General features: G+C 40.0%; 1 protein-coding gene across 1 annotated transcript in view; it reads right to left on the minus strand.

The window, feature by feature from the left end:
- Positions 1-267: 267 nt before the first annotated feature.
- Positions 268-25,971, minus strand: part of TCTN2 (tectonic family member 2) — a 45,570-nt gene continuing 19,866 nt past the window's right edge. The window contains exons 10-19 of the mRNA XM_044685403.1: positions 25,663-25,737; positions 24,529-24,708; positions 22,965-23,042; positions 20,518-20,598; positions 18,827-18,941; positions 9,875-9,981; positions 4,627-4,783; positions 3,914-4,039; positions 3,505-3,593; positions 268-1,023 (exon numbers count right to left, since the gene is read on the minus strand). Coding sequence (XP_044541338.1) covers positions 902-1,023; positions 3,505-3,593; positions 3,914-4,039; positions 4,627-4,783; positions 9,875-9,981; positions 18,827-18,941; positions 20,518-20,598; positions 22,965-23,042; positions 24,529-24,708; positions 25,663-25,737 — 1,130 coding nt within the window. The 3' untranslated portion in view covers positions 268-901. The remainder of the gene's footprint in view (positions 1,024-3,504; positions 3,594-3,913; positions 4,040-4,626; positions 4,784-9,874; positions 9,982-18,826; positions 18,942-20,517; positions 20,599-22,964; positions 23,043-24,528; positions 24,709-25,662; positions 25,738-25,971) is intronic.

The following is a 25,971-nucleotide window of genomic DNA, read 5'->3' on the forward strand; positions in this document are numbered from 1 at the left end:
GAGCTAGGAGACCTGGGGTCCAGTCCTGCAAAAAACACTAGCCTTGAGATAACAGGTAAGGTACTTGACCTCTGACCTATAACATAATATGACATGACATCACAAAATAACATGGAAGGCGATATAACATAATAATATTGGTACTGCCAGCCTCATAAAAAAAACACAAAACACAAAAAAAGCATCTCAGAAACCTTAAAACTGAATAAATATGAGATTTGTTTGCAAGATAAACAGGACATAAAATAAGCAGAAAAGGATAATTTCTTTTAAAAAAAGTTTATTCAGAGTATACAAAATCTATTCAAACCAAAGGTCTAATAAAGTGATTTAAATCAAAAGTTATTTAATAAAAAAAATCAGTTCTTCCCCACTTAAAATAAAGGCTTCTCTAAGGAGACTGGTCATGAGTATAAGTTTACAGTTTATGAAAAATACTTAACTATTTCAAAACTGACACTTTTTTACATTTTATTATATAATCACAGGAGTTCTAGTCTCAACTGTGCTAATGACTAGCTGTGTGGCCTTGGGCAAGTCACTTTGAGGATGCTAAAGTTTCTACCAGTAAAAGCACTATGATAACTCCATACTGATCTTGATTCTTCAAGGATCTGTGGTTTTCCTGGTGTGAGTAGTCCCTCCAGAGGGACAGAACAAGCCCCCTCAAGAAGACAGGCCCCTCTTTGAAGATAGTCTCCAGGAGTTTCTGCAGCTGGAAAAAAATCAGCTGACTGATGGCCAGCTTTTGAGCAAGTGACATTTAGAAACTAATCTTCTGATCGCTGAAATATACCTTTTTACAGAAATAAATAGGAAAAGTGTCATTTGGTGAAGTTTCCCATTGCTGCCCTAAGTCCTGACCACAGGGCTGATGCTGCTCTCTGAAGATTCCATTAAGTTAGAAGTCCATTAAGTTCCAAAACTTATAGTTTCTGCTCCACGGTCCGCTGAAAAAGAAGACCACTGTGAGGAAGAAGGCCAACATCAAGCTTTTGGCAAGGCAGGAGCTGTAAGACTCTCCTAGAAAAAAAAAATTAGAAACACATTGAGTCTTGTAGCTCTGATGGCTGGCTCTTGACTTGGAGCTCAATGGGAAAAAGACCATACATGAAGCACTTTAGGGCAAGGAGTCAGATGGAGGTAATAAGGCACATGAGCTAAGGTCACCCATGTTCTCTCTCCCTTTATCTAAGGTCATGGGCATCTTTTTCTGGGTAGCATGGCATGAGTTAATATAATCACAAAAAGAAAGAATGCTTAAATGTAAGTCACTTTCCAAAGTGTTTATATAGATCACTATATTAATTATCCCACATCATTCCAGGTGAGCAGTATGGCAAGATTTTTGTTAACCTTGAAAGTTGAGGTTTTGGAGTCAGGAAGACTCATCTTCATGAGTTCAAATCCAGTCTCAAGACACTTTGCTAGCTGTGTGACCCTGGGCAAGTCATCTAATCCTATTTGCCTCAGTTTCCTCATCTGTCAAATGAGCTGGAGAAGGAAATGACAAACAGCTGGAGTATCTTTGCCAAGAAAAGCCCAGATGAGGTCACAAAGAGCCAGATACCACTGAAACAATAAAACAAGAACAACATCTTTTTGGAGCACTCTCCAGGCATGTTATGCCTTTCCTCTTACTAGCAGGTTGAGTCTCCAAGGGGATAACTAGTTCTAGAGCTAGTGCTTATGAGCCCCTCCCTCCAATGATCCCTTGACTGATAAATCCAGTAGCCTCTTTTCAATCCTAATCCTTCTTGAATTCACAGGATTCACCACCGCTGCCCGCCCCCTCCTCCTAGGGTTTCAGTGATGATAGTCTCTCCTGACTGTCCTCCTACCTGACAGGCTGCTCCCAACTCAGTCTTCTTTGCTGCATCATTACCCACGTTCCACATCCTATTTAACGATACACCAATGAGCTCTATCCTGGGACTTCTAGTCTCCATCTATACTCACTGTCTCGGTGAAATCATCAGCTCCCATGAGTTCAACTATCATCTCTATGCAGACAACTTGCAAATTTATCTCTCTGGTCCTAGTGTCCCTCCTAAGTTCCAGTCCTACATCACCAAACATCTACTGGTATTTTCAAACTGGATGCGTTGGAGGCATCTTAAACTCAACATTACCCACCAAACAGAAGTCTTTACCTTTCCTCTGAAGCCCATCCCCCTTTCCTAACTTCCCTCTTTCTGAGGGGGGCACCACAACCACCCTTCCAGGCATCCAGGTCCACCAGCTCCATCTGAGCCATCCCTGGTTCTTTCCTCTCTTTTACTCCACAAATCCAACTGACTGTCAGTGTTATCTTGCTAATATGCCTCCTATCTGTCCCCTTCTCTCCAGGCACATGATATCCACCCCTGTTCAGGGCCTCATCACTTCACAATTGGTCTATCTAAATAGCCTCCTTATCTCAAGTCTCTTCCCTCTAGAATCCATCCTCCACACAGTTGCTAAAGATATCTTCCAAAAGCATGGGTCTGACTATGCCACTCCCTTGCCCAGGATGCTCCTGGGGCTCCCTATTACTTCTAGATTGAAATACCAACTCCTCCATTAGGCTTTTAAATCCCTTTCCAATCTGGCTCCAGGCCACTTTTCCAGGCCACCTACACAATAGTCATCCATCCCCTACAATTTCCAGGCACACAGTTTATCTCCCTTTAGCCAGGATGACCTGCAGGTGAGGAATGCCCGCCCACCTCACCCTTAAGACTGGGCTCAGATGCCCTTCCTCTAGGATGCCTGTCTATCCCTGTCTCCTAAAAAACTACCTTATATTGTGTCTATATCGTATATATCACATATACACACATAAAATTTAATTTCTGTGAGCAGGTCATTTTCCTCCCATAGAATATCAGCTCCCTGAAGGCAGGGGGCAGTCTTTTTTCTTCCTTGTGTTCATAGCCTCACCCAGCACCAGGCCCATAACCAGCATCAAGTATCTGGACTACAGGGGGTTGGTTGGGTGTTTCTTTACTCCATTGACTTACTGGAGTGTTGTAGTTGTTTTGTTGTTGAGTCATGTCTGACTGTGACCCCCTGGCGGGGAAGGGGTTGGCAAAGATACTAGGGTGGTTTGTCATTCCTTCCCCAAATTTGTCATTTGACAGATAAGAAAACTGAGGCAAACAGGATTCGATGACTTGCCCAAGGTCACACAGCAGATAGTGTCTGAGGCCAGATTTGAACTCATGAGGTTGAGTGTACCTGACTCCTGGCCCGGCACTCTATCCACTGTAACACCTAGCTGCCCCTTGTTATCTGTTAAATGAGAAAACTTCACATGCAAATTAAAACAAAATCCCCATCTTTTCATTTTAACCAAATATCTGCCTTGGCCATCCCTTAAAAAAAAAAGTTCTGTGGCTCTCGAGCCATAGTAGTCTTCTGAATATCCTCAGTATTGCTGAAGAGGATCCCCTGGGACAAACTGAATGTTTCAGTTCTTTAAAGACAGGTAAGACTAGACAGTGGCTCAGAGCTCTCTCCTACCTTGATAAAACCCGGTCAATGGGTAAGCAAGCTGAAGCCAGCAGATTTCATTGTGGTTGCAGTCATGGTCGGTAAAATTTATCTGGAAACTAGAAGACATTTTGGTAAGTGGCAAAGCTGGGCCTAACCCTGCAGTAAAGAGCAACAAAAGGTCAAAGGATAGAGGGAATAGGCAAGGCCACAGGCTCACTGCTTCTGAGCAGGAAGGGGTCTCAGGGTTTAGGTTTACCTAACCCTCCCCCCAGCCACCCATTTTTACAGAGAAGGAAAAAGACGTCCGAAAGAGGTGCTCACTAGTTCCCAGCAAGTGACAGAAGCAGGTTTGGAATCTGGATTTGGATGATGCCATCATCTATCCACTAGTCAATCCTAACATTGTCAAACACTCAAGTAGCAATTAAGCAGTTACCTTGACCGTGGAAGGGGCGGTACAGGAGGTATTTTAATAAATTGGATGGAGGCACTGATAAGGAAAAGGCTAGGCTTATCTTCGCAGGTCATCCCACATTCAAACTGCCAGGTGACAGGAGAGAAGCTGAAGAAAAAAAATCTAGTCACTGGCTACAATCTACTCCAGGTGAGAACAGCAGATGAACTTTCCCAAGAGGCAAACCCTAGGACAAGGGCTGGAGCCTCTGCATTCAATTCCTTGCTTATCTTTACCAGGCCAAGCTCAACTCTGATCTAAATAAGCATTCAATCCATCTGAATCTAGGAACCCCATGAGATCAGGATCCAGTACTGGTCTGGAGTTAACTACCAATTAAATGGCCTGTGTCCACTTGGGATGACCCATCATTGCAATAAAGATGAAGTCTTTGGGTTTTGGTTTTGGTTTTTTAAAGCCCTTACCTTCTGTCCTAGAATTGAAGGCAGAAGAGCAGTAAGAGCTAGACAATGGGGGTTAAATGATTTACCCAGGGTCACTCGGCTAGGAAGTTTCTGAAAGCACATTTGAACCCAGGACCTCCCATCTCCAGACCTGGCATTCTATTCACAGAGCCACCTAGCAGTCCAAAGTTTTTGGTTTTAGAAGAGGGAGCGTCTGCTAAGGGCTCTGAGGTTTCAGGAACCAGGCTTTCATTCTTTTCATCCCATTTAACACTGCACCAAGTAGCTTACCTCACCTCTGTGCCAAGTATCATAAACTGGGAAATCCCTTCCAGATTTCCACCATTAGAAATAAGGAAACGGATATTCATCAAGGCAGGTACATCAGGACAGATGCCTTTTATGTCCTCTAAATGGAGGTTATCCTTAGGAAAAGGTGGATCTCTCCCTGCAAGAACAATGACAAATTATGCTTTCTGGGAAGAAGGATGCAGAACAGTCTTCCTACACTGCAGTTTGTATTACAGACTAAGAATCATGAAACAGCAAAATTCCCATGAACATATGATGCCTGAAACCAAGAATAATATAGTACAAAAAAGATCACAGTAACTAACTATCCCCAGGGCTGCCAGTAGTCTCTGATGCACATCCCATAGAAAGGAGTAGAAAATCATTAGGTCACATTTTTCTTTCCTTTTTTTTTTTAAGGTTGGTAAGCATTTTATATACACGATAACATTTGATCCTCTCAACAGTTCTGTGAACTATGTGCTATTATTATTACCCCAGTAAAACTCAGTGGATTGAGAGTCAGGCCCAGAGACAGGAGGTCCTGGGTTACAATCTGGCCTCAGACACTTCGTAGCTATGTGTCCCTGGGCAGGTCCCTTGACTCCCATTGCCTAGCAGGGACCCCTCTTCAGCCTTAGAACCAATACACAGTATTGATTCTAAGATAGAAGGTGAGGGTTTAGATAAATAAAGAACATAAAAAGAACAAAGCCCATTACAAACATGCATCAGCAATCAAAACAAATTTATACATTGGCCATATCCAAAAATAAATTTGTCTCATTCTGAGCTCTGCACATCTCTTTCAGGAAAAGGGTACCATAATTCATCACTAGTCCTCTGAAAAAGGGAAGGAGAAGGAACTGTTGCTTATCCTTTATTTTGAAGAGGACCAATGCTATCATGAGATGTCTTTACTCACACGTGAGTCGGATTTATATCTTGAGGAAGAGTTGCACAAAGTCATCAGCCTCACCCTTTCTTCCAGTCATCCAAATCCAGTGACAAGACAAAAGTCGGGATGACTGGGATGCAGTGGATGACCTTGATATCTCTGATATCTGACCAAGCTCTAAATGCTCCACAGCTCCCGCTTCAGCTGCTTTCATGGCAGTTGGAACAAATTGTTCTTATCTGCCCATTCCACTGGGTTAAGTCTTCACATGGTTGAGGTGGACCGGTTTGAGGCCTAGCAGATACCTCAACCTGTTTTAGCCTATCTACCTAAATGGTTTTACCAGGGTATGACCGCTGTGCATGCTATTGCTTCTTGGAGTCACAGGTAAGAGTTGGGTGATAGGTGGACACCAAAGGTTGAGTGAGAAGCAGCCCTGAAAAAGCCTTGGCAAGCCCTCACTCCAGAGATGCTACTCCTCCCTGAAATCCATATACCCCAAGAGAAGGGAGTAAAGATTTATGTAGCATCTACAATGTGTCAGGCACTAAACTCAGCATTTTTTTACAAATACCATCTCATTTTATCCTCACAACAACTCTGAGATATAATCATCCCCATTTTATAATTGAGGAAACTGAGGCAAACAGAGGTAAAATGACTTGCTCAAGATTATAGAGGTAGTGTCTGATGTCAGATTTGAACTCAGGACTTCCTGACTCCACACCCAGCAATCTATCCACTGTGCCACTGGCTACTTCAGAATTCAGTATTCCATCATATTTATAAACCATAACCTAACCTATTCATATATTCTCCAATTTTTGAGCACCCCCTCAGATTCCCATTCTTTGCCACCTCAAAAAAAGCTATAAATATTCTTGTACATCCTTAGAATTAATTTTACCAAGGACTAGATTTCTACCCTCCTTTTAATTCCACCCTGCCCTTTCTCTTCTATATCACTGTAGAGCGATATATATTTCTGTACCCAGCACTGTGCATATTCTTCCTTCTTTTAATTGATGAAGATCAAAGAAGGTTCAGTTATCAGCTGTTCCTTCCCAAACCCTCATTTGCATGGATACTTACTTGTGTACCCTCATTATTATTTTCCCTAGACTTCCTTTCCTTTTTCCTAACCCCACAATGTATTCCTCCCCACTCTCTTTCCATTCTTATGATCAATACCTAACAGAAACACTCTCAGGTCTTGTCTAATAGGACTCCTCTCTATGAACTCTGATGATCAGAGAGGACATGTGTGTCATCTTCCCATATCTGAATGTAAGCAGTTTACCCTTCTTTAATCCTTTTTCATTGTCCATTTGTGTTTACCTTTCTGTTTCTCTTTACTCCTGTGTTTGTAATTCAAAGTTTCTCTGCTGATCTAGTCTTTTCAACAGGGATGCTTGGAAATCTATTTCATTAAAGATCCATTTTTTCTTACCCTGTAGTTTTGCTGAGTAAGTTATTCTTGACTGGAAGACCATAGCCTTATGAAATAATATATTCTAAGTTCTCTGCTTCTTTAAGCTAACATAGTGGCTGCTAAATCTTATGTGATCCTGACTGTGGCTTTTTGATAGTTGACATCTTTCTTTCTGTCTGCTTTCAGTAGTTTTTTCTTGATCTGGAAGTGCCAGATTTTGACTATGATGGTTCTGGGAGTTTTCATTTAGGAGTTTCTTTCAGGAGATGATTGCTGGGTTCTATTTCCACTATGCCTTCTGGTTCTAAGAAATATAGACAATTTTCTTTTTTGAAACATCATATCTAAGTTCTTTTTTGGTCTTAACATTCAACTAGTTCAGTGATTCTTAATTTTTTTTCAATAGTCTGGTTTCTAATTGGTTGTTTTTGGTTTTTTTCCAGGTTGTTTTTGCTATAAGACACCTCAGGTTTTCTTCTCTTTATTTTCTTTGGCCTTTTGACTGTTTTTAATATTTTGTGTTGTCTCATGGAGTCACTGGCTTCTATTTGGTCCATTTGAGTTTTCAGGGTGTTTTTTTGGTTGGGCAAGGTTTTGTACCACTTGTGTCAAGCTATTAATTCCCTTTTCAATTCTTTCTTCCATAAACTCTCATTTCTTTTCCAAACTTTTCCTCAAGTGTTTTCATTCTGTTTATTTAAAAAAATGGAAAAAATTTTAAACTCTTGCTTCATCTCTCATGGGAATTCTAGCCAAGTTTATGCCTAGCTGTGTTTTCTCTGAAGTTTTGATTGTAGTTTGGAGTCATTCTCTTCTGTATCTATATCTTGAATATCTTTGTCACCATAATAGCTCACTATAGTGGAATTTTTTTTTGTTCGCCTGTTCTTCCAGCTACCTCCTGACTTCAGACTTGATGTTAGAGCTGGGTTCTCTGCACTTCTGGGACAGCTGTATTGCTGCCTTCTTGAGGTATTGAGCATTATGTTATTCTAGGATCTTAGGAACATCTCAAGCTGGAGATCTATCTGCAAGCTTCCAGTGTGCTCAAAGTGGTCTGATCCAGAACAAAGTCTGATTGCTGTGTCTTGGTCTGAACTCTGCAAGTTCCTGACCTGGATGTAGGTCTGAGTAAAAGGAAATAATGCTGGACTGTGCCCCATCAGCCACCTGGAAAGCTCTGTTAACTCTGAGCAGCAGAATTAAATCATCTAGAATTCCTGCCCTGGTTCTACTTCTATTGACTTGACAAGATGCTGAAAGTGAGACTGCTCCAAGCATAAGGGCTGAACTGCAGCCCTGGAGCTGGCGGCTTCTGAACTTCCTACTTTCTCTGTACATCCCCCATGGCCTCCCTGCCTGGGAACATCACCCCTGCAAGCAATTCCCTTCTCACTCTGCCCTGGGTCCATGATCCAAGACAAGCTAGTAAGCGATGAAGCTGCCAGTTGGTACCTGTCCCTGTCATAGTGAGCTAGTAAGAGGCTGGTGGGAATTCAAAAATAGGAGTATATGACCTCTTGCACAAGTGCACAGCTTCTCCCTAGGTGCAAGATCATTCCACATGGCAACATTCTACTACAAGCTTTTATCTACACTGTCCACAGTTCTATCTCCCTGTGCTAAGCTAGGATGGAGAAATCACTGTGACTTTTTTTCTGGATTTCTCCATCAAAATTCAGTCTGGTGCATTTTCTAGATCTGTCCAGAGGATCTTGGTCAAATTTTAATTTTAGCTATAGTACAACATATAAGTACATTCAAAGCTAGTTTAAAGAATGAAGGTAGAGGAGAATTCTTTTAAATGTCTTGGGAGACACTTGATCAAAGGGTCATCCTAGGAGTATGACACTGACTTCCTTCTCTTTTCCCTTACCCTCTCTTGTACCAAAGTAAGGAGATAGGTCTTCTTTGGTAGCAGCAGGTAGTATTCCTGCCAACTGTCCCAAGGGCTTCACAGCTCCTATCATAAGGATTTGTTCCTCTATATGTCATGGGTTATAGACTTAAGAGCTTGACGTCATCTAGTGTAATGCTCTTGTTTTATAGATAACTGAAGCCCAGAGAGGTAGAATGACTTGGGATTATAGATCTAGAGGTGGGAGGGTCCACAGAGGTCCCCTAGTCCAACATCCTCATTTTACAGATGAGGAAATAGACAATTCTGCATTCCCAAAACCTTAGATGTGTTGATATTGGTGCCCATCTGCAGTCACCATAACGATCACATCTATTTTACTCTGCTTATCTTCCATCTAAATTAAAATGTTCTCCATTGACTACAATGCTGGCAAACAAGACACAGGGAATAACTAAAATCCCCAGGTAATCTCCAAGCATCAAAATGACCATTAGCTGTAGTCACTGTTATATTACTCCCAAACTGCTAATGAATGGAAACCTGCCAATAGGAGTCACACTCCCTTTCCCCAAAATAGGGAAATCCTTCCATTGGGAAGAAGATGTAAGGCAAATTTTACCTTGGTGGAAGGTTTTCTAACAATGAGAACTATTCCAGAATGGAATAGTCTGCTTCCCCAGTTGGTGGGCTCTCCCTCCCAAGTCTTCAGGCAGAATCTAGATGAGTTCTTGTTCAGGGATGTCACTGCTCAAGTCTAGGGTGCCTTATGTGCCCTCAGGGTCCTTTTGAGCTTGGTAATTCTTTAATTCTTAGGTTCATCTGCAGCCTGGATCATCAGCCCCAAAAGAAAAACCAACTGGCCATAAGTCCTATTCAACTGTCATGGGCCCACGTAGGGTTTTCATGGCAGAGATACTAGAGTGGTTTGCCATTTTCTTCTTCAACTCATTTGACAGATAGAGAAACTGTGTCAAGCAGGATGAAGTAATTTGCCCAGGGTTACAAAGCTAGTAAATCTGAGTCTGGATTTGAAATCAGCCTGGAAATTTCAACTTACATATGATTTTCTGCCAACCATCATTAATGTTGTTATAATCTGAGTTGCCTTTTCTGGCCACATGAGTAGCTTGTATTAATAAATGAAGATTTTCAGTAACCTTTTCCCTGTAAGAAAGATTAAAGCATTTATTATCTTGGTGTTAAGGGACCTTGACCTCCAGTCTTAAATTTAAGTACTAGATTTAATCCTTGCATAAGAAATAGCTTAAGTATTCGTCTTGGGGAGCAGTAGGGTGGAGTGCCTAGAGGATCCCAAACTTTGTCAGACCACATACCCTGGGGCTTTCAGTAAGCCTTTTGCCTACTGCTTATTATATTAAAAGGAAATACATTTCAGAGGTTACCTTGTATATGCACATAAGAAACAAAATAGATTAATTTCAAAAAGATAATATTATCTACCAGTTAGTACAGTCCTGCAAAATATATTTCTATATTAGTCATGCTGTAAAAGAAAACATAGACCAAAAACAGAAATCCTCACCAAAAAAAAGTGAAAAAAAAATGCTTCAATCTACATTGACTCCATCAGTTCTTTCTCTGGAAATGGATATCATTTTTTATCATGAGTCCTTAAGTATTCTCATGGATCACATATTGCTGAGAATAGCTAAGTCATTTACAATTGATCATCATATAATATTGTTGCACCTATGTACAATATTCTTCTGATTCTACTCACTTCCCTTTGTATCAGTTTAGGTAAATCTTTCTAGGTTTTTCTAAAAGCATCCTGCTTGTCATTTCTTATGGCACAATAGTATTCCATTATCATTACAGAGTAAAACTTGTTCAGCCATTCCTCAATTGATAGACAACCCCTCAATTTCCAACTCTTTGCTACTGGGTTCAATTTCTGCCTTGGAAATTTATCAGCCATGTGATTCCAGGTCAGTCCCTCAATCTCTTTAAGACTCCTAATGGCCTCCAGGAATTGATGCAGAGTGAAAGGAGCAGAACCAGAAGAACATTGTACACAGAGACTGATACACTGTGGTAAAATAGAATGTAATAGACGTCTGTACTAGCAGCAATGCAGTGACCCAGGACAGTTCTGAGGGATTTATGGTAAAGAAAGCTACCCACATTCAGAGGAAGAACCACAGGAATGTAAACACAGAAGAAAAACAACTGCTTGAACACATGCGTTGATGGGGTTATGATTGGGGGGGGATAAAGACTAAACGATCACCCTAGTGCAAATATCAATAATATGGAAATATGTCTTGATCAATGCTACATGTAAAACCCAGAGGAACTGCACGTCGGCTGGGGCGGGGGGGGGGAGGAAGGGTAGGGTTAGAGGGGAGGAAAAGAACATGAACCATGGAACCATGGGAAAACATTCTAAATTAATTAATTCAATAAATTTTTTCAAAAATAATAAAAAAGACAGTATTCTCATCTGTCCATTGAATGCCAGACCTAAAGTCAGGAAGACCTAAGTTCAAATCTGCCCTCAGATATTTCCTGGCTACATGGTCTTGGACAAGTCACTTAATTCTGATTGTCCAGCCCTTGCCGTTCTTCTGTCTTAGAACTGATACCTTTAGCACTTTGTCTCACAAGGTTGTTTTGAGATTCAAATGAAACAATGTATGTAAAGTGAACTAGAAAATGGAAAGCATTCTAACAATGTCAGTTATTATAATAAAGAGGAAAAGGGAGAGGATGACAGCATTAGGAGTTTGCTGGGTTTCTCTATTAACATACTGAGAGAAAATATCCATCCATGAAAATCACTCGCATTCCTATAGTGCTTTAATATTCCCTTAAAACAATCTGGGGAAATAGGTATTATTATTCCCACTTTATACAAGAAAGTTAATGCAGGGAGCCACTAATTGACTTGGACCAGTCACATGGCAAATAAAGAATCTGAAGCAGAGTTTCAACTTGGGGCTTAGTAATCCTCTGTCTACTGCTCTTTCCCCTACACCACGTTGCCTCTCTGACTACCAATTGTGTACAAAGCTCCCCACTAGGACCCAGAGGTATCGATAGTCTTCCCCTACTTTAGTTGAAATCTAGAAAGGGAAATGAGGCATAGACAAACAACTGTAACATAATTCATAATGATTGAAACATCAACAAAATTCATCTTTTTAAAAAGAATATCATGAAACACACAGGAAAAATCAATAAAAGATTTATGGGAGATGGGTCACTTTTAGCTGGGGCACAGCTGAGAGTGTTCAGAGAAGATATCTTAAAGGAAAAAGCACTTGAACTGGACTTTGGAGAAATAGAAGGATTTCAAGGGGCAAAGACTGGGGGGAAGTTGAGAAATTGGCAGACAGCACAAGCATTTGCAAGGGCAGAAGAGGCTACATTAAGACCTCAGATCAGAGGACTGAGGTTAATCTGGCTTGGCTTTAGCATAGGATAAATGAAAAACAGTCATGAAATATGGCTAGAAAAATAATTAAAGTCATATTGTAGAGTATCTTAAATGCCAGGCTAAGGAGTCAACATTTTATCACAGAAAGTTATGTCCTGTGTGAAATTTTACAAAAAGGTAAGCTGAGGCACACTTATCTGAGCAAAATAACATTAACAGTGACACATACAGCTTTCAAAAAATGGGTCAATGTCATATGAATCAAATTGATCAATATGACAGGAAAGAAGAATGATAAATGTTGGAGGGGATGTGGCAAATTGGGACACTAATGCATTGTTGGTGGGGTTGTGAACTGATCTAACCCTTCTTGAGGGCAAACTGAAATTATGCCCAAAAGGCTATAAAAGACTGTATATGTATATTCTTTGATCCAATAATACCACTACTAGGTCTATATCCCATTTTTTTAATGGGAAAGGACCTATTTTCTACAAAAATATTTATAGCTGTGTTTTTTTGTGGTGGCAAAGAATTGGAAACTAAAGGGATATGCCTCAATTGGGAATGGATGAACAAATTGTGACGGGATACTATTGTGCTGCAAGGAATCATGAATTGGATGATTTCAGAAAGAGCTGAAAAGACCTGCATGAACTGATACAGAGTGAAATAAGCAGAGCCAGGAAAATATTGTGGAATGATCAAATGTGATAGACTTTGCTACTAATAGTAATACAATGATCCAGAGCAATTTTGAGTGACTTATGCAAATGGAAGCATATAATTTATCACTTACATTTGGGTATATGTTTTAATGTTTTGGTTTTATAAGATTATTCAGTTACAAAAATGAATAATATGGAAACAAAAAAATAATGGGTTGATAGCTTGTCTCAGTTTATGCCAAAGACCCAAAAATGAACTTTTATAAGCATAGAACAAAGAACAGAACAGAAATTGTATCACTGCTTATGGGTTTGGCAACATCAAAGTGTTGAGGGATCATGACTAGTTACATTAAAGAATCTGGATGAAGCCCACTTCATTTTATCTCTAAGGAATGCTTTTGTGAATTTATGGGTCCCAGCTGCAGTCCAAGGTCACTGAAAGGGACTCAGTGATTTAAACTCACTGGCACCAGGGGGACTGCCTAAGACCCCATTTTTAATTGACAAAGATGAGGCTAACAGTCAGCTAATGTGCTTCTCAAAGATAATATGCAGGGAGCAGCTGGGTAGCTCAGTGGATTGAGAGTCAGGCCTAGAGACGGGAGGTCCTAGGTTCAAATCTGGCCTCAGACACCTCCCAGCTATGTGACCCTGGGCAAGTCACTTGACCTCTATTGCCCACCCTTACCACTCTTCCACCTAGGCACCACACAGAAGTTAAGGGTTTAAAAAAATATATAAAAATAAAAAAAAGATAATATGCAAACCTTGCAGGTGATGCTGAGATAACAATTCCCATGAGGATCAATAATTAACTTTCACAATAGGGAGTTACTGATGGTGTTGAAACTAAAAAGTAACATGACTAGACTTGGGCATCTGAAAAAGATGACCTTTGCAACAGTGTGAAGAATGGATTAATTAGATAGTGAAGATCCTGGAAGAAGGAAAACTAATTAATGGAAGCTAATGGTTTCATAAGCTAGCAGGATACAACAAATTCAAAGGAATGAAAAAAATAGAATAGAAAATAGAAGAAAATTTGAGATCTTACTGGAAAAACAACTGTCCTGGGAAACAGATTGAAGAGAAATAATCTAAGAATCATAAGATTGCCGAAATCATGATTAAAAAAAGAACCTGGACACCATATTAAAAGAAATTTTCAGGGAAAGCTACTCTGATGTTCTTAAACAAAAGAAAATAGAAATTGAAAGAATCTCCTGATCACTTCCTGAAAGAAATCCCAAATTTAAAAAGCCCAGGACTATCATAGCCAACTTCTGTAACTCTTAAAACAAGGAGAAAGAAAAAACAAGCAGCCAGGAAAAAAATGATTCAAATGTTGTGGAACAGCAATTAGGATTACACAGGACCTAACAGCTTCTATATTAAAGGACCATGGAATATGATATTCCACAAGGCATTAGGCTAAAACCAAAAATCACCTACCCAGAGAAACTGAGCATATACTCCAATTGAAGAAATGGACATTTAATGAAATAGAGGAAGTCCAGATATTACTGATGAAATGGCCAGAGCTAAAAAGAAAATTCGATGATCAAATCTGACACTGAAGCATAATAAAGTAAACAGAAAAAAACTCAAGGGAATCAGTCAGCTTAAACTAATCACATCCCTCCGGGAAGTAGTAACTAGGATATGAAAGTACTTAACATACCTAATCAAGGGAAATAATGAAGTTAAACTGATTATATTCCTTGCATGGGAAAGTGATAACTAAAATATTTAAGATACAAACATATAAGAGATATTTAAGATATTTTAAAGTAATCAAGGGAAACAATGGTGTTAAACTGATCTAGTAAGGTGATAACTAAGATGCTTAAGACAGGTGATACTTGAAGTACCTAAGACACCAAGTACTTAGAATACTTAAGGTACTGAAGATAGTTAAGAAGTTTACACTATTAGGGCAATGAATATTGCATAGAGAGAGAGCAGAGAGTAAGTTGACTATGATGGGATGATATTTTTAAAAATCAAGGGACAAAAGAGGAAGGCATTAGGAAAAGAGAAAAGGAGAGAAAGTTGGGGGTAAATTATCTCACAAAAGGAGACGTATAAGAATCAATACAAAGGAAGGAAAGATGGAATGGGGTGAGGGTTAGGCAATACTTAAACTCTCCTCTCCTCAGAACTGACACTAAATGGGAATAATATCCACATTCATCCAGATAGGTACAGAAACCTATCTTACAAGAAACTGGGGAAAAAAATATCTAAAGCAAGTTTATCAGGGCAGCTGGGTAGCTCAGTGGATTGAGAGCCAGGCCTAGAGACGGGAGGTCCTAGGTTCAAATCTGGCCTCAGACACTTCCCAGCTGGGTGACCCTGGGCAAGTCACTTGACCCCCATTGCCTACCCTTACCACTCTTCTGCCTTGGAGCCAATACACAGCATTGACTCCAAGACCAAAGGTAAAGGTTCTAAAAAAAATTTTTAAATAAATAAAATAAATAAAATAAAGCAAGTCTATCACGAAAGCTTCATTTCTCAAATACATAAAGAACTAAGTCAAAATTATAAGAATATATAGCTTTTCCCAATTGAAAAATGGTCAAAGAATATGAACGGGCAATTCTCAGAGGAAGGAATTAAAACTATCTGTAGTCATATAAAAAAGGCTTCGAATCACTATTGATTAGAGAAATGCAAATTAAAACAACTCTAAGATACCATGACTGGCTCACATAACAAAAAAGGAAAATAGCTGTTTTAGAGGGGATGTGGAAAAACTTTGACACTAATACACTGCTGGTGGAGCTCCAAAATGATATAACCATTCTGGAGGGCAATCTGGAACTATGCCCAAAGGGCAATAAAACTGTGCATACCCTTTGACCCAGCAATGTCACTATGAGGTCTGCATCTCAAAGAGATTAAAGATAAAAAAACTTGCTTGTACAAAAATATTTATAGCAGCTCTTTTTGTGGTGGCAAAGAATTGGAAAATAAAGGAATGTCTATCAATTAGGGAAGGGCTGAACAATTTGTGATATATTCTTGTAATGGAATACTACTGTGCCATAAGAAATGACAAACAAGATGATCGCAAAAAAACCTGGAAAAGACTTATATGAAGTGATGCAAAGTGAAGAGAGCAGAACCAGAAGAATGCAGCAGTAATAATGTAAGATGATCAATTGTGAATGACTTAATTATTATCAATAGGCAATGATCCAGCACAATCCCAAGAGACTCATGTTAAAAAAAAAAGGCTATTCACTACCAAAGAAGGAACAGACTGAGTCAGAAAGCAAATTGAAACATACCATTCTTTACTTTATTTCCTCCATGAACTTTTCTCTAAGGTAAGCAATGTGTGTCTTCTTTCACATGACAAACATGGAAATATGTATGATAATATATGTATTACCTGCCTTCCTGGGGAGGAGGAAAGGGTGGGAGAGAGAAAATGAGCAAAAATTGCAAAATGTCAAGAAGTGAATATTAAAAATTTGTATTGACATAATCTGGAAAAAATTAAAATTTATTAAAGAGGCTATTACTAAATCTTGAAAATAGATCAACAGAGATTATAAAGGACAGTAGCACCAATGGAGGACATGGCACTTGCCTGGATGGGAGGAGTGAGAGAGGAGTCAAAGGTAAAAAGGGAATTTTGAAAATGACAGCAAAAGGGGAACATTAAGATACTGAATACTGGAGTTGGGGGGGGTACCTTACAACTCAGCAACTGACAAAGCCTGCTAATAGAGAATGCTAGAAAATATAGTGCAGAATGTTAGAGCTTCAAGGGGCCTCAGAAGTTACCTATCTATGCCTCACATTTCACAAAAGAAGAAACTGAGGACATCAACAGAAATGGAAAAACTGGTAAGAGGAGCAGATATGGGGAGAAAGATGATGAATGGTTTTGGACAATACAACTTTATACTTTCCAGCATTTCTAGTCAAAAGACATGTCATTCCTGATGCACTGTGGCACAATTGAACATAATGGACTTCTCTACTAGCAGCAGTGCAATGATCCAGGACAATTCTGAGGGACTTATGAGAAAGAGAGCTATCCACATCCAGAGAAAGAACTGTGGGAGTAGAAACATAGAAGAAAAACAACTGCTTGATCACGTGGGTTGATGGAGACATGACTGGGGATGTTGACTTTGAATGATCATTCTATTGCAAATATTGATAATATGGAAATAGGTTCTGAACAATGATATATGTATAACCCAGTGGAACTGTTCATTAGCTCTGGGAGGGGGTAGGGAGGAGGAGAGGAAAAGGGCATGAATCATGTAACCATGAAAAAATATTCTAAATTAATTAATCAATAAAAATTTTTTTAATTAAAAAAAGACATGTCATTCGTAAATGGGCCAGAATGAGGTAGCAGGAAGAGGAGCTGGACCATTCCAGTTCTACCTTTGAGCTTCAAAAGTAAATAGTGATAAATTGCTTTAGTCGTGTCCAATTCTTCATGACCCCATTTGGGGTTTTCTTGGCAAAGATACTATAATAGTTTGCCATTTCCTTCTCCAGCTCATTTGACAGAGGAGGAAACTGAGGCAAACAGGGTCAAGTGGCTTACCCAACATCATATAGCTAATAAATGTCTAAGGTCTGATTTGAACTCGGGTCTTCCTGGCTGCTCCAAGTGGTAAAAGAGATGTCTTAATGTGGTGGTCTTCCCTTCCCTCAGTATATGCAATGGTAATAGGTGGATGGAAATCTTCCTTATTTACAGTAAAGTGACTTGTACTCTGGACTCTGATACACACACAGAGCTGCCCAAGGTTGCTGTTAGCTGCTTTGCTCCAGCCTTCCTTCCATTCAAAGCCTATTTTCTTTCCTCACTCTCTTGTCCTGTGGTGGCGAACCCATGGCACACATGCCCCCTCTGTGGGTATATGCACCATCACCCCAGCATAGAGTTTGCCAGAGTTTTTTACTAGAAAGCCAGAGGGGCAGCAGGGCCAGGCAGCTCCCCTCACCCTCTCCATGCACCCCTGAGGACATTTCTCACATCACCCACCCTCTAAAAAGTTCTCCATCATTGCTTTAATCTTTGGGCAACTCCCTGTAGCCTCAGTGGTGGGCTTTGGGAAATGTACCCATAGATATGGACAGGTTGATATTCTCAGTCAGACATGGCACATGGTTAACAATTCTCTACACAGATCTCTGGCAGCTCCAAGGAACATGCTATAAAGCTGGGGAGGTAGAGGTGGGGCAGGGGAAGCAACAGCACAAATCCACAAAGGGGGCTTTGTCTGAAGATGGCTACAATGACTTTATTCCCAGAAAACAGACCTGATTTATCTGTAGCCAGAAATACCAAGAAATTACTCTACAAATTTGTTTTTCTGCATTGTAAGCCATGACTGACTTAGCTTGGCTAGGTTTAAGACAGACTTTGTTCTTTGCTTTGTTTTTTATAAAAACCCTTCTGTCTTAGAATTGATCCTTAGTAACAATACAAAGCCAGAAAAACAGAAAGGGTGAGACAATGGGGTTAAGTGACTTGCCCTGGGTCACATAGCAAGGAAGTGCCTGAGACCAAATTTGAACCCAGGTCCTCCCATCTCCAGACCTGGCTCTCTATCCTCTGAGCCCCCAGTACCCCCAGACTTCGGCTTTGCGATACAGGATCACAGACTCAGAGCTGGAAAGGCCCTTGGTGGTCGTCTAGTCCAATTTCTCTTCATTTCACAGACAAAGAAACTGAGGCCCAGAAAGGTCATATTCTGAGAGTTGCTCTAACTCCATATTCAGCCTTCTTTTCACTGTGCCAAGGCGCCCCATCTTCCATTATGTAATATATTTCACATCACTACCTGAATAAATCTTCAGCAAGCCAATCCAATGTATCGAATGAATAACTCTTCAGCAAATGACTCTACAATGCACTCCCTTCCCCATGGAACCCAACTTTCACCACGATGCTCACCTGAGTTGGGTGCAGTTTTCATCAATGCCAACCTCCAAGAAGCATCCAGATATAGTGTCTTCTCCAAACAAAACTGGGGTGAAGGTGTCTACTGCCTTGCACAGACCACTGCCATCTACAAAACAAAGGCACTGGGAAGTGTCAGTTGCCAATTTTCACCAATTCAAAGTGACTTTATTTCACACAAGTTTAGCATTTCTCTCCCTCTCTCCCTTTTTCCTCCCTTTACCTTCCATCTTAATATCAATTCTAAAACAGAAGAGAAGGGCTGGGTAGTCAGAGGTTAAGTGACTTGCTTGGGGTTATACAGCTAGGAAGTGTCTGAGAACAGATTTGAACCCAGGTCCTCTCAACTCCAGGCCTGGTGCTCTATCTATTATGCTACCCAGCTGCTCCCTTATTGGCATTTCTCTTAAAAGAAAAACAAGGCTCCTCAGTTTTCTGATCCTGATGGCTTAGAAGGCCCCACCGATCCACTGAACTTTTCAGAACTGGTTATGGTCAAGGCAATCCTTGTGCCTGGGAATATTAGCTGGGACTCCATGTAGGGCCTCCTCCAAGGACAAAATACAGCCTCTGCTAGCAGAAGGCAATGACTCAGACAGACAGAGCTAAGTCCCTCCTACCAGTGTGGGATGGCACCAAGGCAGGCTGTACCCATCAGTGGCAGACATGGCATCAGAATCCAGGATTCCTTTTCCTGCCCCCTACTTAACCAATCCCTGCTAATTGATTAGTAAGCATCTATTAAGTGCCTCCTACTATGAGCCAAGCACTGTTCTCAGTGCTGGGGATACAAAGGTAAAACTGAAATAATCCCTGCCCTCAAAGTGCGTATATTCCACTGAAAGAGATGAACAAGTATATGGATAATCAGTCAATCAAGTGACATGCATTTATTAAATACCTACTATGTACTAAGCATAGCAGATACAAATACAAAAACAAAACAATTCCTACTCTCAAGGAATGTCCACAAATCACTTTTCTTAATCTGCTTTCATTAGAATGCAGGCTCCTAGAGGACAAAGACAATCTCAATTTTGTCTCTGTATGACTCCAATACCAAAGCACTGTTTGGCACCTAAAAGGTACTTAATAAATGCTTAACAATTGATTTATTTATTGAGCAATCCTCCTGTCCAATTAACCAACATATAAATCGAGTCTGGGAGCATATGTGATGATCCACACCCATAGGTCCCCACTTCTACAAAGAAGGCAGGGAGATAGATTTTTTCCTCTCTGGGATGAATATCAACCCTTTATAATTATATTTCAAATAGTCAAAATGGAGGCTCACATCTCTCTGCCTTTTATTCCCAGAAAAGTAAATTCATGCCATCTACAAAACAAATATATGGAGCCCAGGGGAGGCCCAAAGAGTGGGAAAAACAACAGAGGGCTTGAGCTTGGTCTTGAAAAGGGTAGGTGTTCCACACTCCAGGGATGAGGAACCACTTTTGCAAAAGTGGTGAGGTAGGAAATGAAATCTCATGCCTGGGGAACATCAAGCAGGTCAACTTAGTGGAGGGAGGAAATCAGCATGGAGACTATAAACATCAGCACAGGCCCTTGGGAAAAATCCATAGAAGTGAAAATAAAAGGGGGGGTAGGTTTAATGTGGTCTGTCCAAGTCAGAGAACAAGAACCTAGAAAAGAAGGAATGAAAACAAACCAATCAAGATTACCTGGCTGCCAAAGGTTAATTGTGGTAACATTATTAACATTCTGGAGATTGAGGGCTCTCACTGGCTTGCCAAAGTGGTAACCTAAAAAAAGAACATAAACAATAAAGGAGGCTTACAGACTTTTCTTCTAATAAGATTATTCCAGAGCCAGAGTTAAAAGGGATTTGTGGGGGGCATCTTGACCAACCCACCCTTATAATTCCATGATATAAAAAAATGTCTCAAGCAAAAATGCAAGGGGAGTATGCAAAACCAAAGGAAAATAATGCTCAACCCAGGATGTGAAAGTGTCATCAACAGAAGAAGAACAGGACAGAAACAGAGGGTCCTGGCACTTTTTAAAATAGGCCCAACAGGGACAGCTGGGTGGCTCAGTGGATTGAGAGCCAGACCCAGAGACAGGAGGTCCTGGGTTCAAATCTGTCCTCAGACACTTCCTAGCTGTGTGACCCTGGGCAAGTCACTTGACCCCCATTGCCTAGCCCTTACCACTCTTCTTATGGAAAGAAAGAGTTAAAAATAAATAAATAAATAAATGAATAAAATGGGCCCAGCAATGAATGGGCTAGACACCTGCTGAACAGACAGCACCAGCCCAAGGGCAAAAATGCTCCATCAGGAGGCTGGCCAACCAGTGAGGAACTTTTTCGACCACAGAGACTCATGGATCTCTCTTCTAAGGTCTAGAAGGGGGCAGTTTGCATCAGAGATAGCCATGTGGCAAGGTGGACAGACCACTGGGTTTGGGGCCAGGAAGATCTGAGTTCAAATCCAGCATCAGATTCTTCCTTACTAGTTATGTGACCCTGTGCACATCACTTAACCTCTGTTTGCCTCAGTTTCCTTAACTATAAAATGGAGATCATAATGGCACCTATCTCCCAGGTTGTTGTCAGGATCAAATGAGATAATATTTATGTAGAACTTGGCAAAGCTTAAAGCACTACATATTTTGATTATGTAGGGATCTCTACTTTTATTGGTGCTGGTATTTCCTTCCCCTCTGAGAACATAATCCTTCAGGGGCAGTTGGGTGGTTCAGTGGATTGAGAGCCAGGCCTAGAGATGGAAGGTCCAGGGTTCAAAACTGTCCTCAAACACTTCCTAGCTGTGTGACCCTGGGCAAGTCACTTGACCCCATTGCCTAGTCCTTACCACTCTTCTAAAAAGTTTTTGTACAAGGGAAAACAATGCAACCAAAATCAGAAGGGAAACAACAAACTGGGAAAAAATCTTTATAACAAAAAATTCTGACAGAGGTCTAATTACTCAAATATACAAGGAGCTAAATCAATTGTATAAAAAATCAAGCCATTCCCCAATTAATAAATGGGCAAGGGACATGAATAGGCAATTTTCAGATAAAGAAATCAAAAGTATCAATAAGCACATGAGAAAGTGTTCTAAATCTCTAATAATTAGAGAAATACAAATCAAAACAACTCTGAGGTACCACCTCACGCCTAGCAGATTGGCTAAAATGATAGCAGGGGAAAGTAATGAATGTTGGAGGGGATGTGGCAAAATTGGGACGTTAATGCATTGCTGGTGGAGTTGTGAACTGATCCAACCATTCTGGAGGGCAATTTGGAACTATGCCCAAAGAGCGATAAAAGATTGCCTGCCCTTTGATCCAGCCTTACCATTGCTGGGATTGTACCCCAAAGAGATCATAGATAAACAGACTTGCACAAAAATATTTATAGCAGCGCTCTTTGTGGTGGCAAAAAACTGGAAAGCAAGGGTATGCCCTTCAATTGGGGAATGGCTGAACAAATTGTGGTATATGTTGGTGATGGAATACTATTGTGCTCAAAGGAATAATAAACTGGAGGAATTCCATGTGAACTGGAAAGACCTCCAGGAATTGATGCAGAGTGAAAGGAGCAGAGCCAGAACATTGTACACAGAGACTGATACATTATGGTAAAATTGAATATAATGGACATCTGTACTAGCAGCAATGCAATGACCCAAGACAATTCGGAGGGATTTATGGAAAGAAACACTATCCACATTCAGAGGAAGAACTGCAGGAGTAGAAACACAGAAGAAAAACAACTGCATGGACACTTGGGTTGATGAGAACATGATTGGAGATGTAGACCTGAAAAGACCACACTCATGTAACTATCAATAATGTGTAAATAAGTCTTGACTGACCACACCAGTGGAAATTCGAATTAGCTACAGCGGGGGGAGGGGGTAAGTCGGGGTATAGGGGGGTTTAAGGGGGTGAAGGGTAAAGTAAAAACATGACTTATGTAACCAGGGAAATTTTTTCTAAAAATAAAAAATTATTAAAAAAAAAAAAAAAAGAACCAATACACAGTATTGATTCTAAGATGGAAGTTGAGGGTTGGCTTGGGGAGAAGAGTGATATAAATTTTAAAAAAACATTAAATCTTGACTTTTCCACAAGAAGAATCAAAACATAACCATCTTACCTGGATTTCCAGATCGCTTTTTGATGTTTTTAGTACTAAAGCTTAAAAATGTGACTTTGAATCTCTGTGTCAACATTCCTAGGAATAAAACAACAAAAAATATAATAAGCACTGTTAATTCCTCTGTAAGAAATGATGGATCTGTTCTATTTCTCATACTTCTTAAAAATGTATTTTATTTTTAAATTTTTTGTTGCTATCTTTTGCCTTTTTGTCACCTTTATTTACAAATGCATTCTCTCCTTTCCCCCAAATATATCCATCACCCTTCCCAGAATCAGCCCTTGGAAAAAAGAGAAAGAAAAAAAAAAAACAAAGCTGTGGGGGAAAAGCAGTCAGCAAAACTAATCAGCACACAAACAGTCTGGGAGTATATGTGACAATCCACACTCATAAACCCAACCTCTACAAAGAAGGCAGAAAGATAAGACTTTCTCCTCTCTTCTTTGGGGCCAGGGTCAATCCTTTATAATTATATTTCAAAACACATGTTCTAAATCACTATGATTGAAAAAAAGCAGATCAAAACAACTCTGAGATACTACCTCCCACAGATCAGATTAACTAATAGGGCAATAAAGGAAAAAAAGAAATGTTCAAAGGGATGTGAGAAAATTGGGACACTAATCCATTGTTAGTGGAATTGTGAACCTATCCAGCCACTCTGGGGAGCAATTTGGAATTATATCCAAAGGGCTATAAAACTGCATACATACCCTTTGACTCTGTAATATCACCAGTAGGTCTGTATACCAAAGAGATTTGAAAAAAAAAAGTGAAAGGCTCTAATTGTACAAAAATATTTAAAGCAGGTCTTTTTGTGATGGCAAAGAACTGGAAACTGAAGGAATGCCCATCCAATGGGGACAGGCTGAACAAGTTGTGGTATATGGTTGTAATAGAATACTACTTGTGCTATAAGAAATGATGAACATAATGAGTTCAGAAAAACCTACAAAGACTTGTATGAACTGATGAAGAATGAAGTGAGCAGAACCAGGAACACATTGTACATATTAACACCAATTTTGTATGATCAACTATGAAAGACTTCATTGTTCTCATCAATACAATGATACAATGATTTAAGACAATTTTGAAGGTCTTTTGATGAAAAATGCCATCTGCCTCCAGAGAAAGAATTGACAAGTATCTGAATGCAGATTAAAGAATATTATTTTTTACTTTATTTTGTGTCTTTCTTTGGTTTTTGTTTTATGAATCTTTTTTTTCACAACATGACCAAAATGGAAATATGTTTTGTATGGATCACACATGTATAACATATCAAATTGCTTACCATCTCAGGGAGGTGGGAAAGAAAGGAAGGACAGAATTTGGATCTCAAAATTTTAGAAAATGTATGTTAAAAATTGTTATTACATGTAATTGGAAAGAAAAATAAATTATTATGAAAAAATATATGCTCATACCTCTCTATCTTTAATGCGGTCATAAATATATGCAAGAAATATGTTTGATCTAGTTTAATTACAGGCTTCACAAAGACAGGGGAAAAAGACTCTAAATAAAAAACCATATTATCTGCCCTTCCATGTATTACCTTGCTGGCTGGGATGAATTTTTCCCCAAATGAGTTTGGCACTGGCCTCAGTAATTGTTGTATTTTTCCACATGAAAATGTAATGCTCTTCCAAGATCACAGTGACTGAAACTTCTTCAGGAGGAAGAATTACTTCTGAAAACAAACCCACAGTCAGTCCTATGAGCTGCACACTCCCTTCTGAGTGAGCATAATCAGAAAGTTAGACCAGATCCAAGTGACACAGAAAGAGCCTCTCTCCTCAAATCCAATCATTTCACCAAAAGTCTAAGGGACTTAGTCGTTATCACAGTTAAGTCACTATTTTAAATAGTCAAACTTAAAAGTAAAAAGAGTCAGTGAAAAGAATTGCAGCCCTAAGGTATTGTTACCTTCTCTGGAAAGTGTTGGGGTCCATACCTTTGATTTCAAAGGAGCAGAGATGTAGAGCTGGGAGGGCCCTGACTTGTCAGCTAATCAGAACTCTCCATTTTACTAATGTGGAAACTGAGGCCCAGGGAGGTCAGATAATCATACATTTAGGGCTAGAAGGGCCTGCAGGGGTCATCTAATTCAGCCCCCTTATTCTACAGATGATGAAACAGAGAAAGGAAGCGATTGGCCAAAAGTCCCCCAGGCAGCAGATCCTAGAGCTAGTAGTGGTTCCCCAGGTTCCAGAACTCTAAATCCAGAGATTTTCCTTGATCATTTGGTTTATTTAATGGGTAACTGATACCTTTTGTTTTTTTCACAACTCTATCCCCAGAATGACCTTCCTATTAAACCTTAAGCCAAACTGAAAATATAGTGACCACATCAGAAAATGAATGCAGCATTCCATACCCACACTCCCCCACCTCTCTCACTGGGCAAGGATAGTTTGTTACTTTTCACCAAACCAACATATTCATTGCCATCCTAAAGATTTTTATCAGTCAACCCATCAACAAACATTTATTAAGCACCTACTGCATGCCAAGTGCTGGGGAGACAGACAACATGAAATTACTCCTGCCCTCTAGGAGCTTATGTTCTTATCTGGAAAAAGACATTTCTAGAAGTCTCCTCTCTAGAATCACTGTCTTCCTGGCTTCTTGCAGGATTTTCAGGTTGGTGGGGCCAACGTATTTCTACAAGCATACAGAAATCCTCAGAGTAAGGCACCTGTGTTAGAGATGTACTTGTCTAAGGCAGTTGATTGCTCTTCTGTCATCTGGATTGTGATGCTACCTAGGAAGAAGACAAAAACAGCCTGTGTTACATATCAGAATCATGTTTTTCTTCTTCAAAGAGAAAGCCTGTCTCTATCTTACTAACTATGGTAACAGAGGATGCTCTCCATTGCCACACGCAAAGCCAAGCTGACTCTCTTCCTCCCTGCCCACTGGAGCACATCAGACATGACCATACAGGCCTTCAGGAAAAGGTCACAGCAAAAACAATGCAGCCTGGGTCAGTGGCGCT

Source organism: Gracilinanus agilis, chromosome 1 (genome assembly GCF_016433145.1).
Source record: "Gracilinanus agilis isolate LMUSP501 chromosome 1, AgileGrace, whole genome shotgun sequence".
In the NCBI taxonomy this organism is placed as follows: domain Eukaryota; kingdom Metazoa; phylum Chordata; class Mammalia; order Didelphimorphia; family Didelphidae; genus Gracilinanus; species Gracilinanus agilis.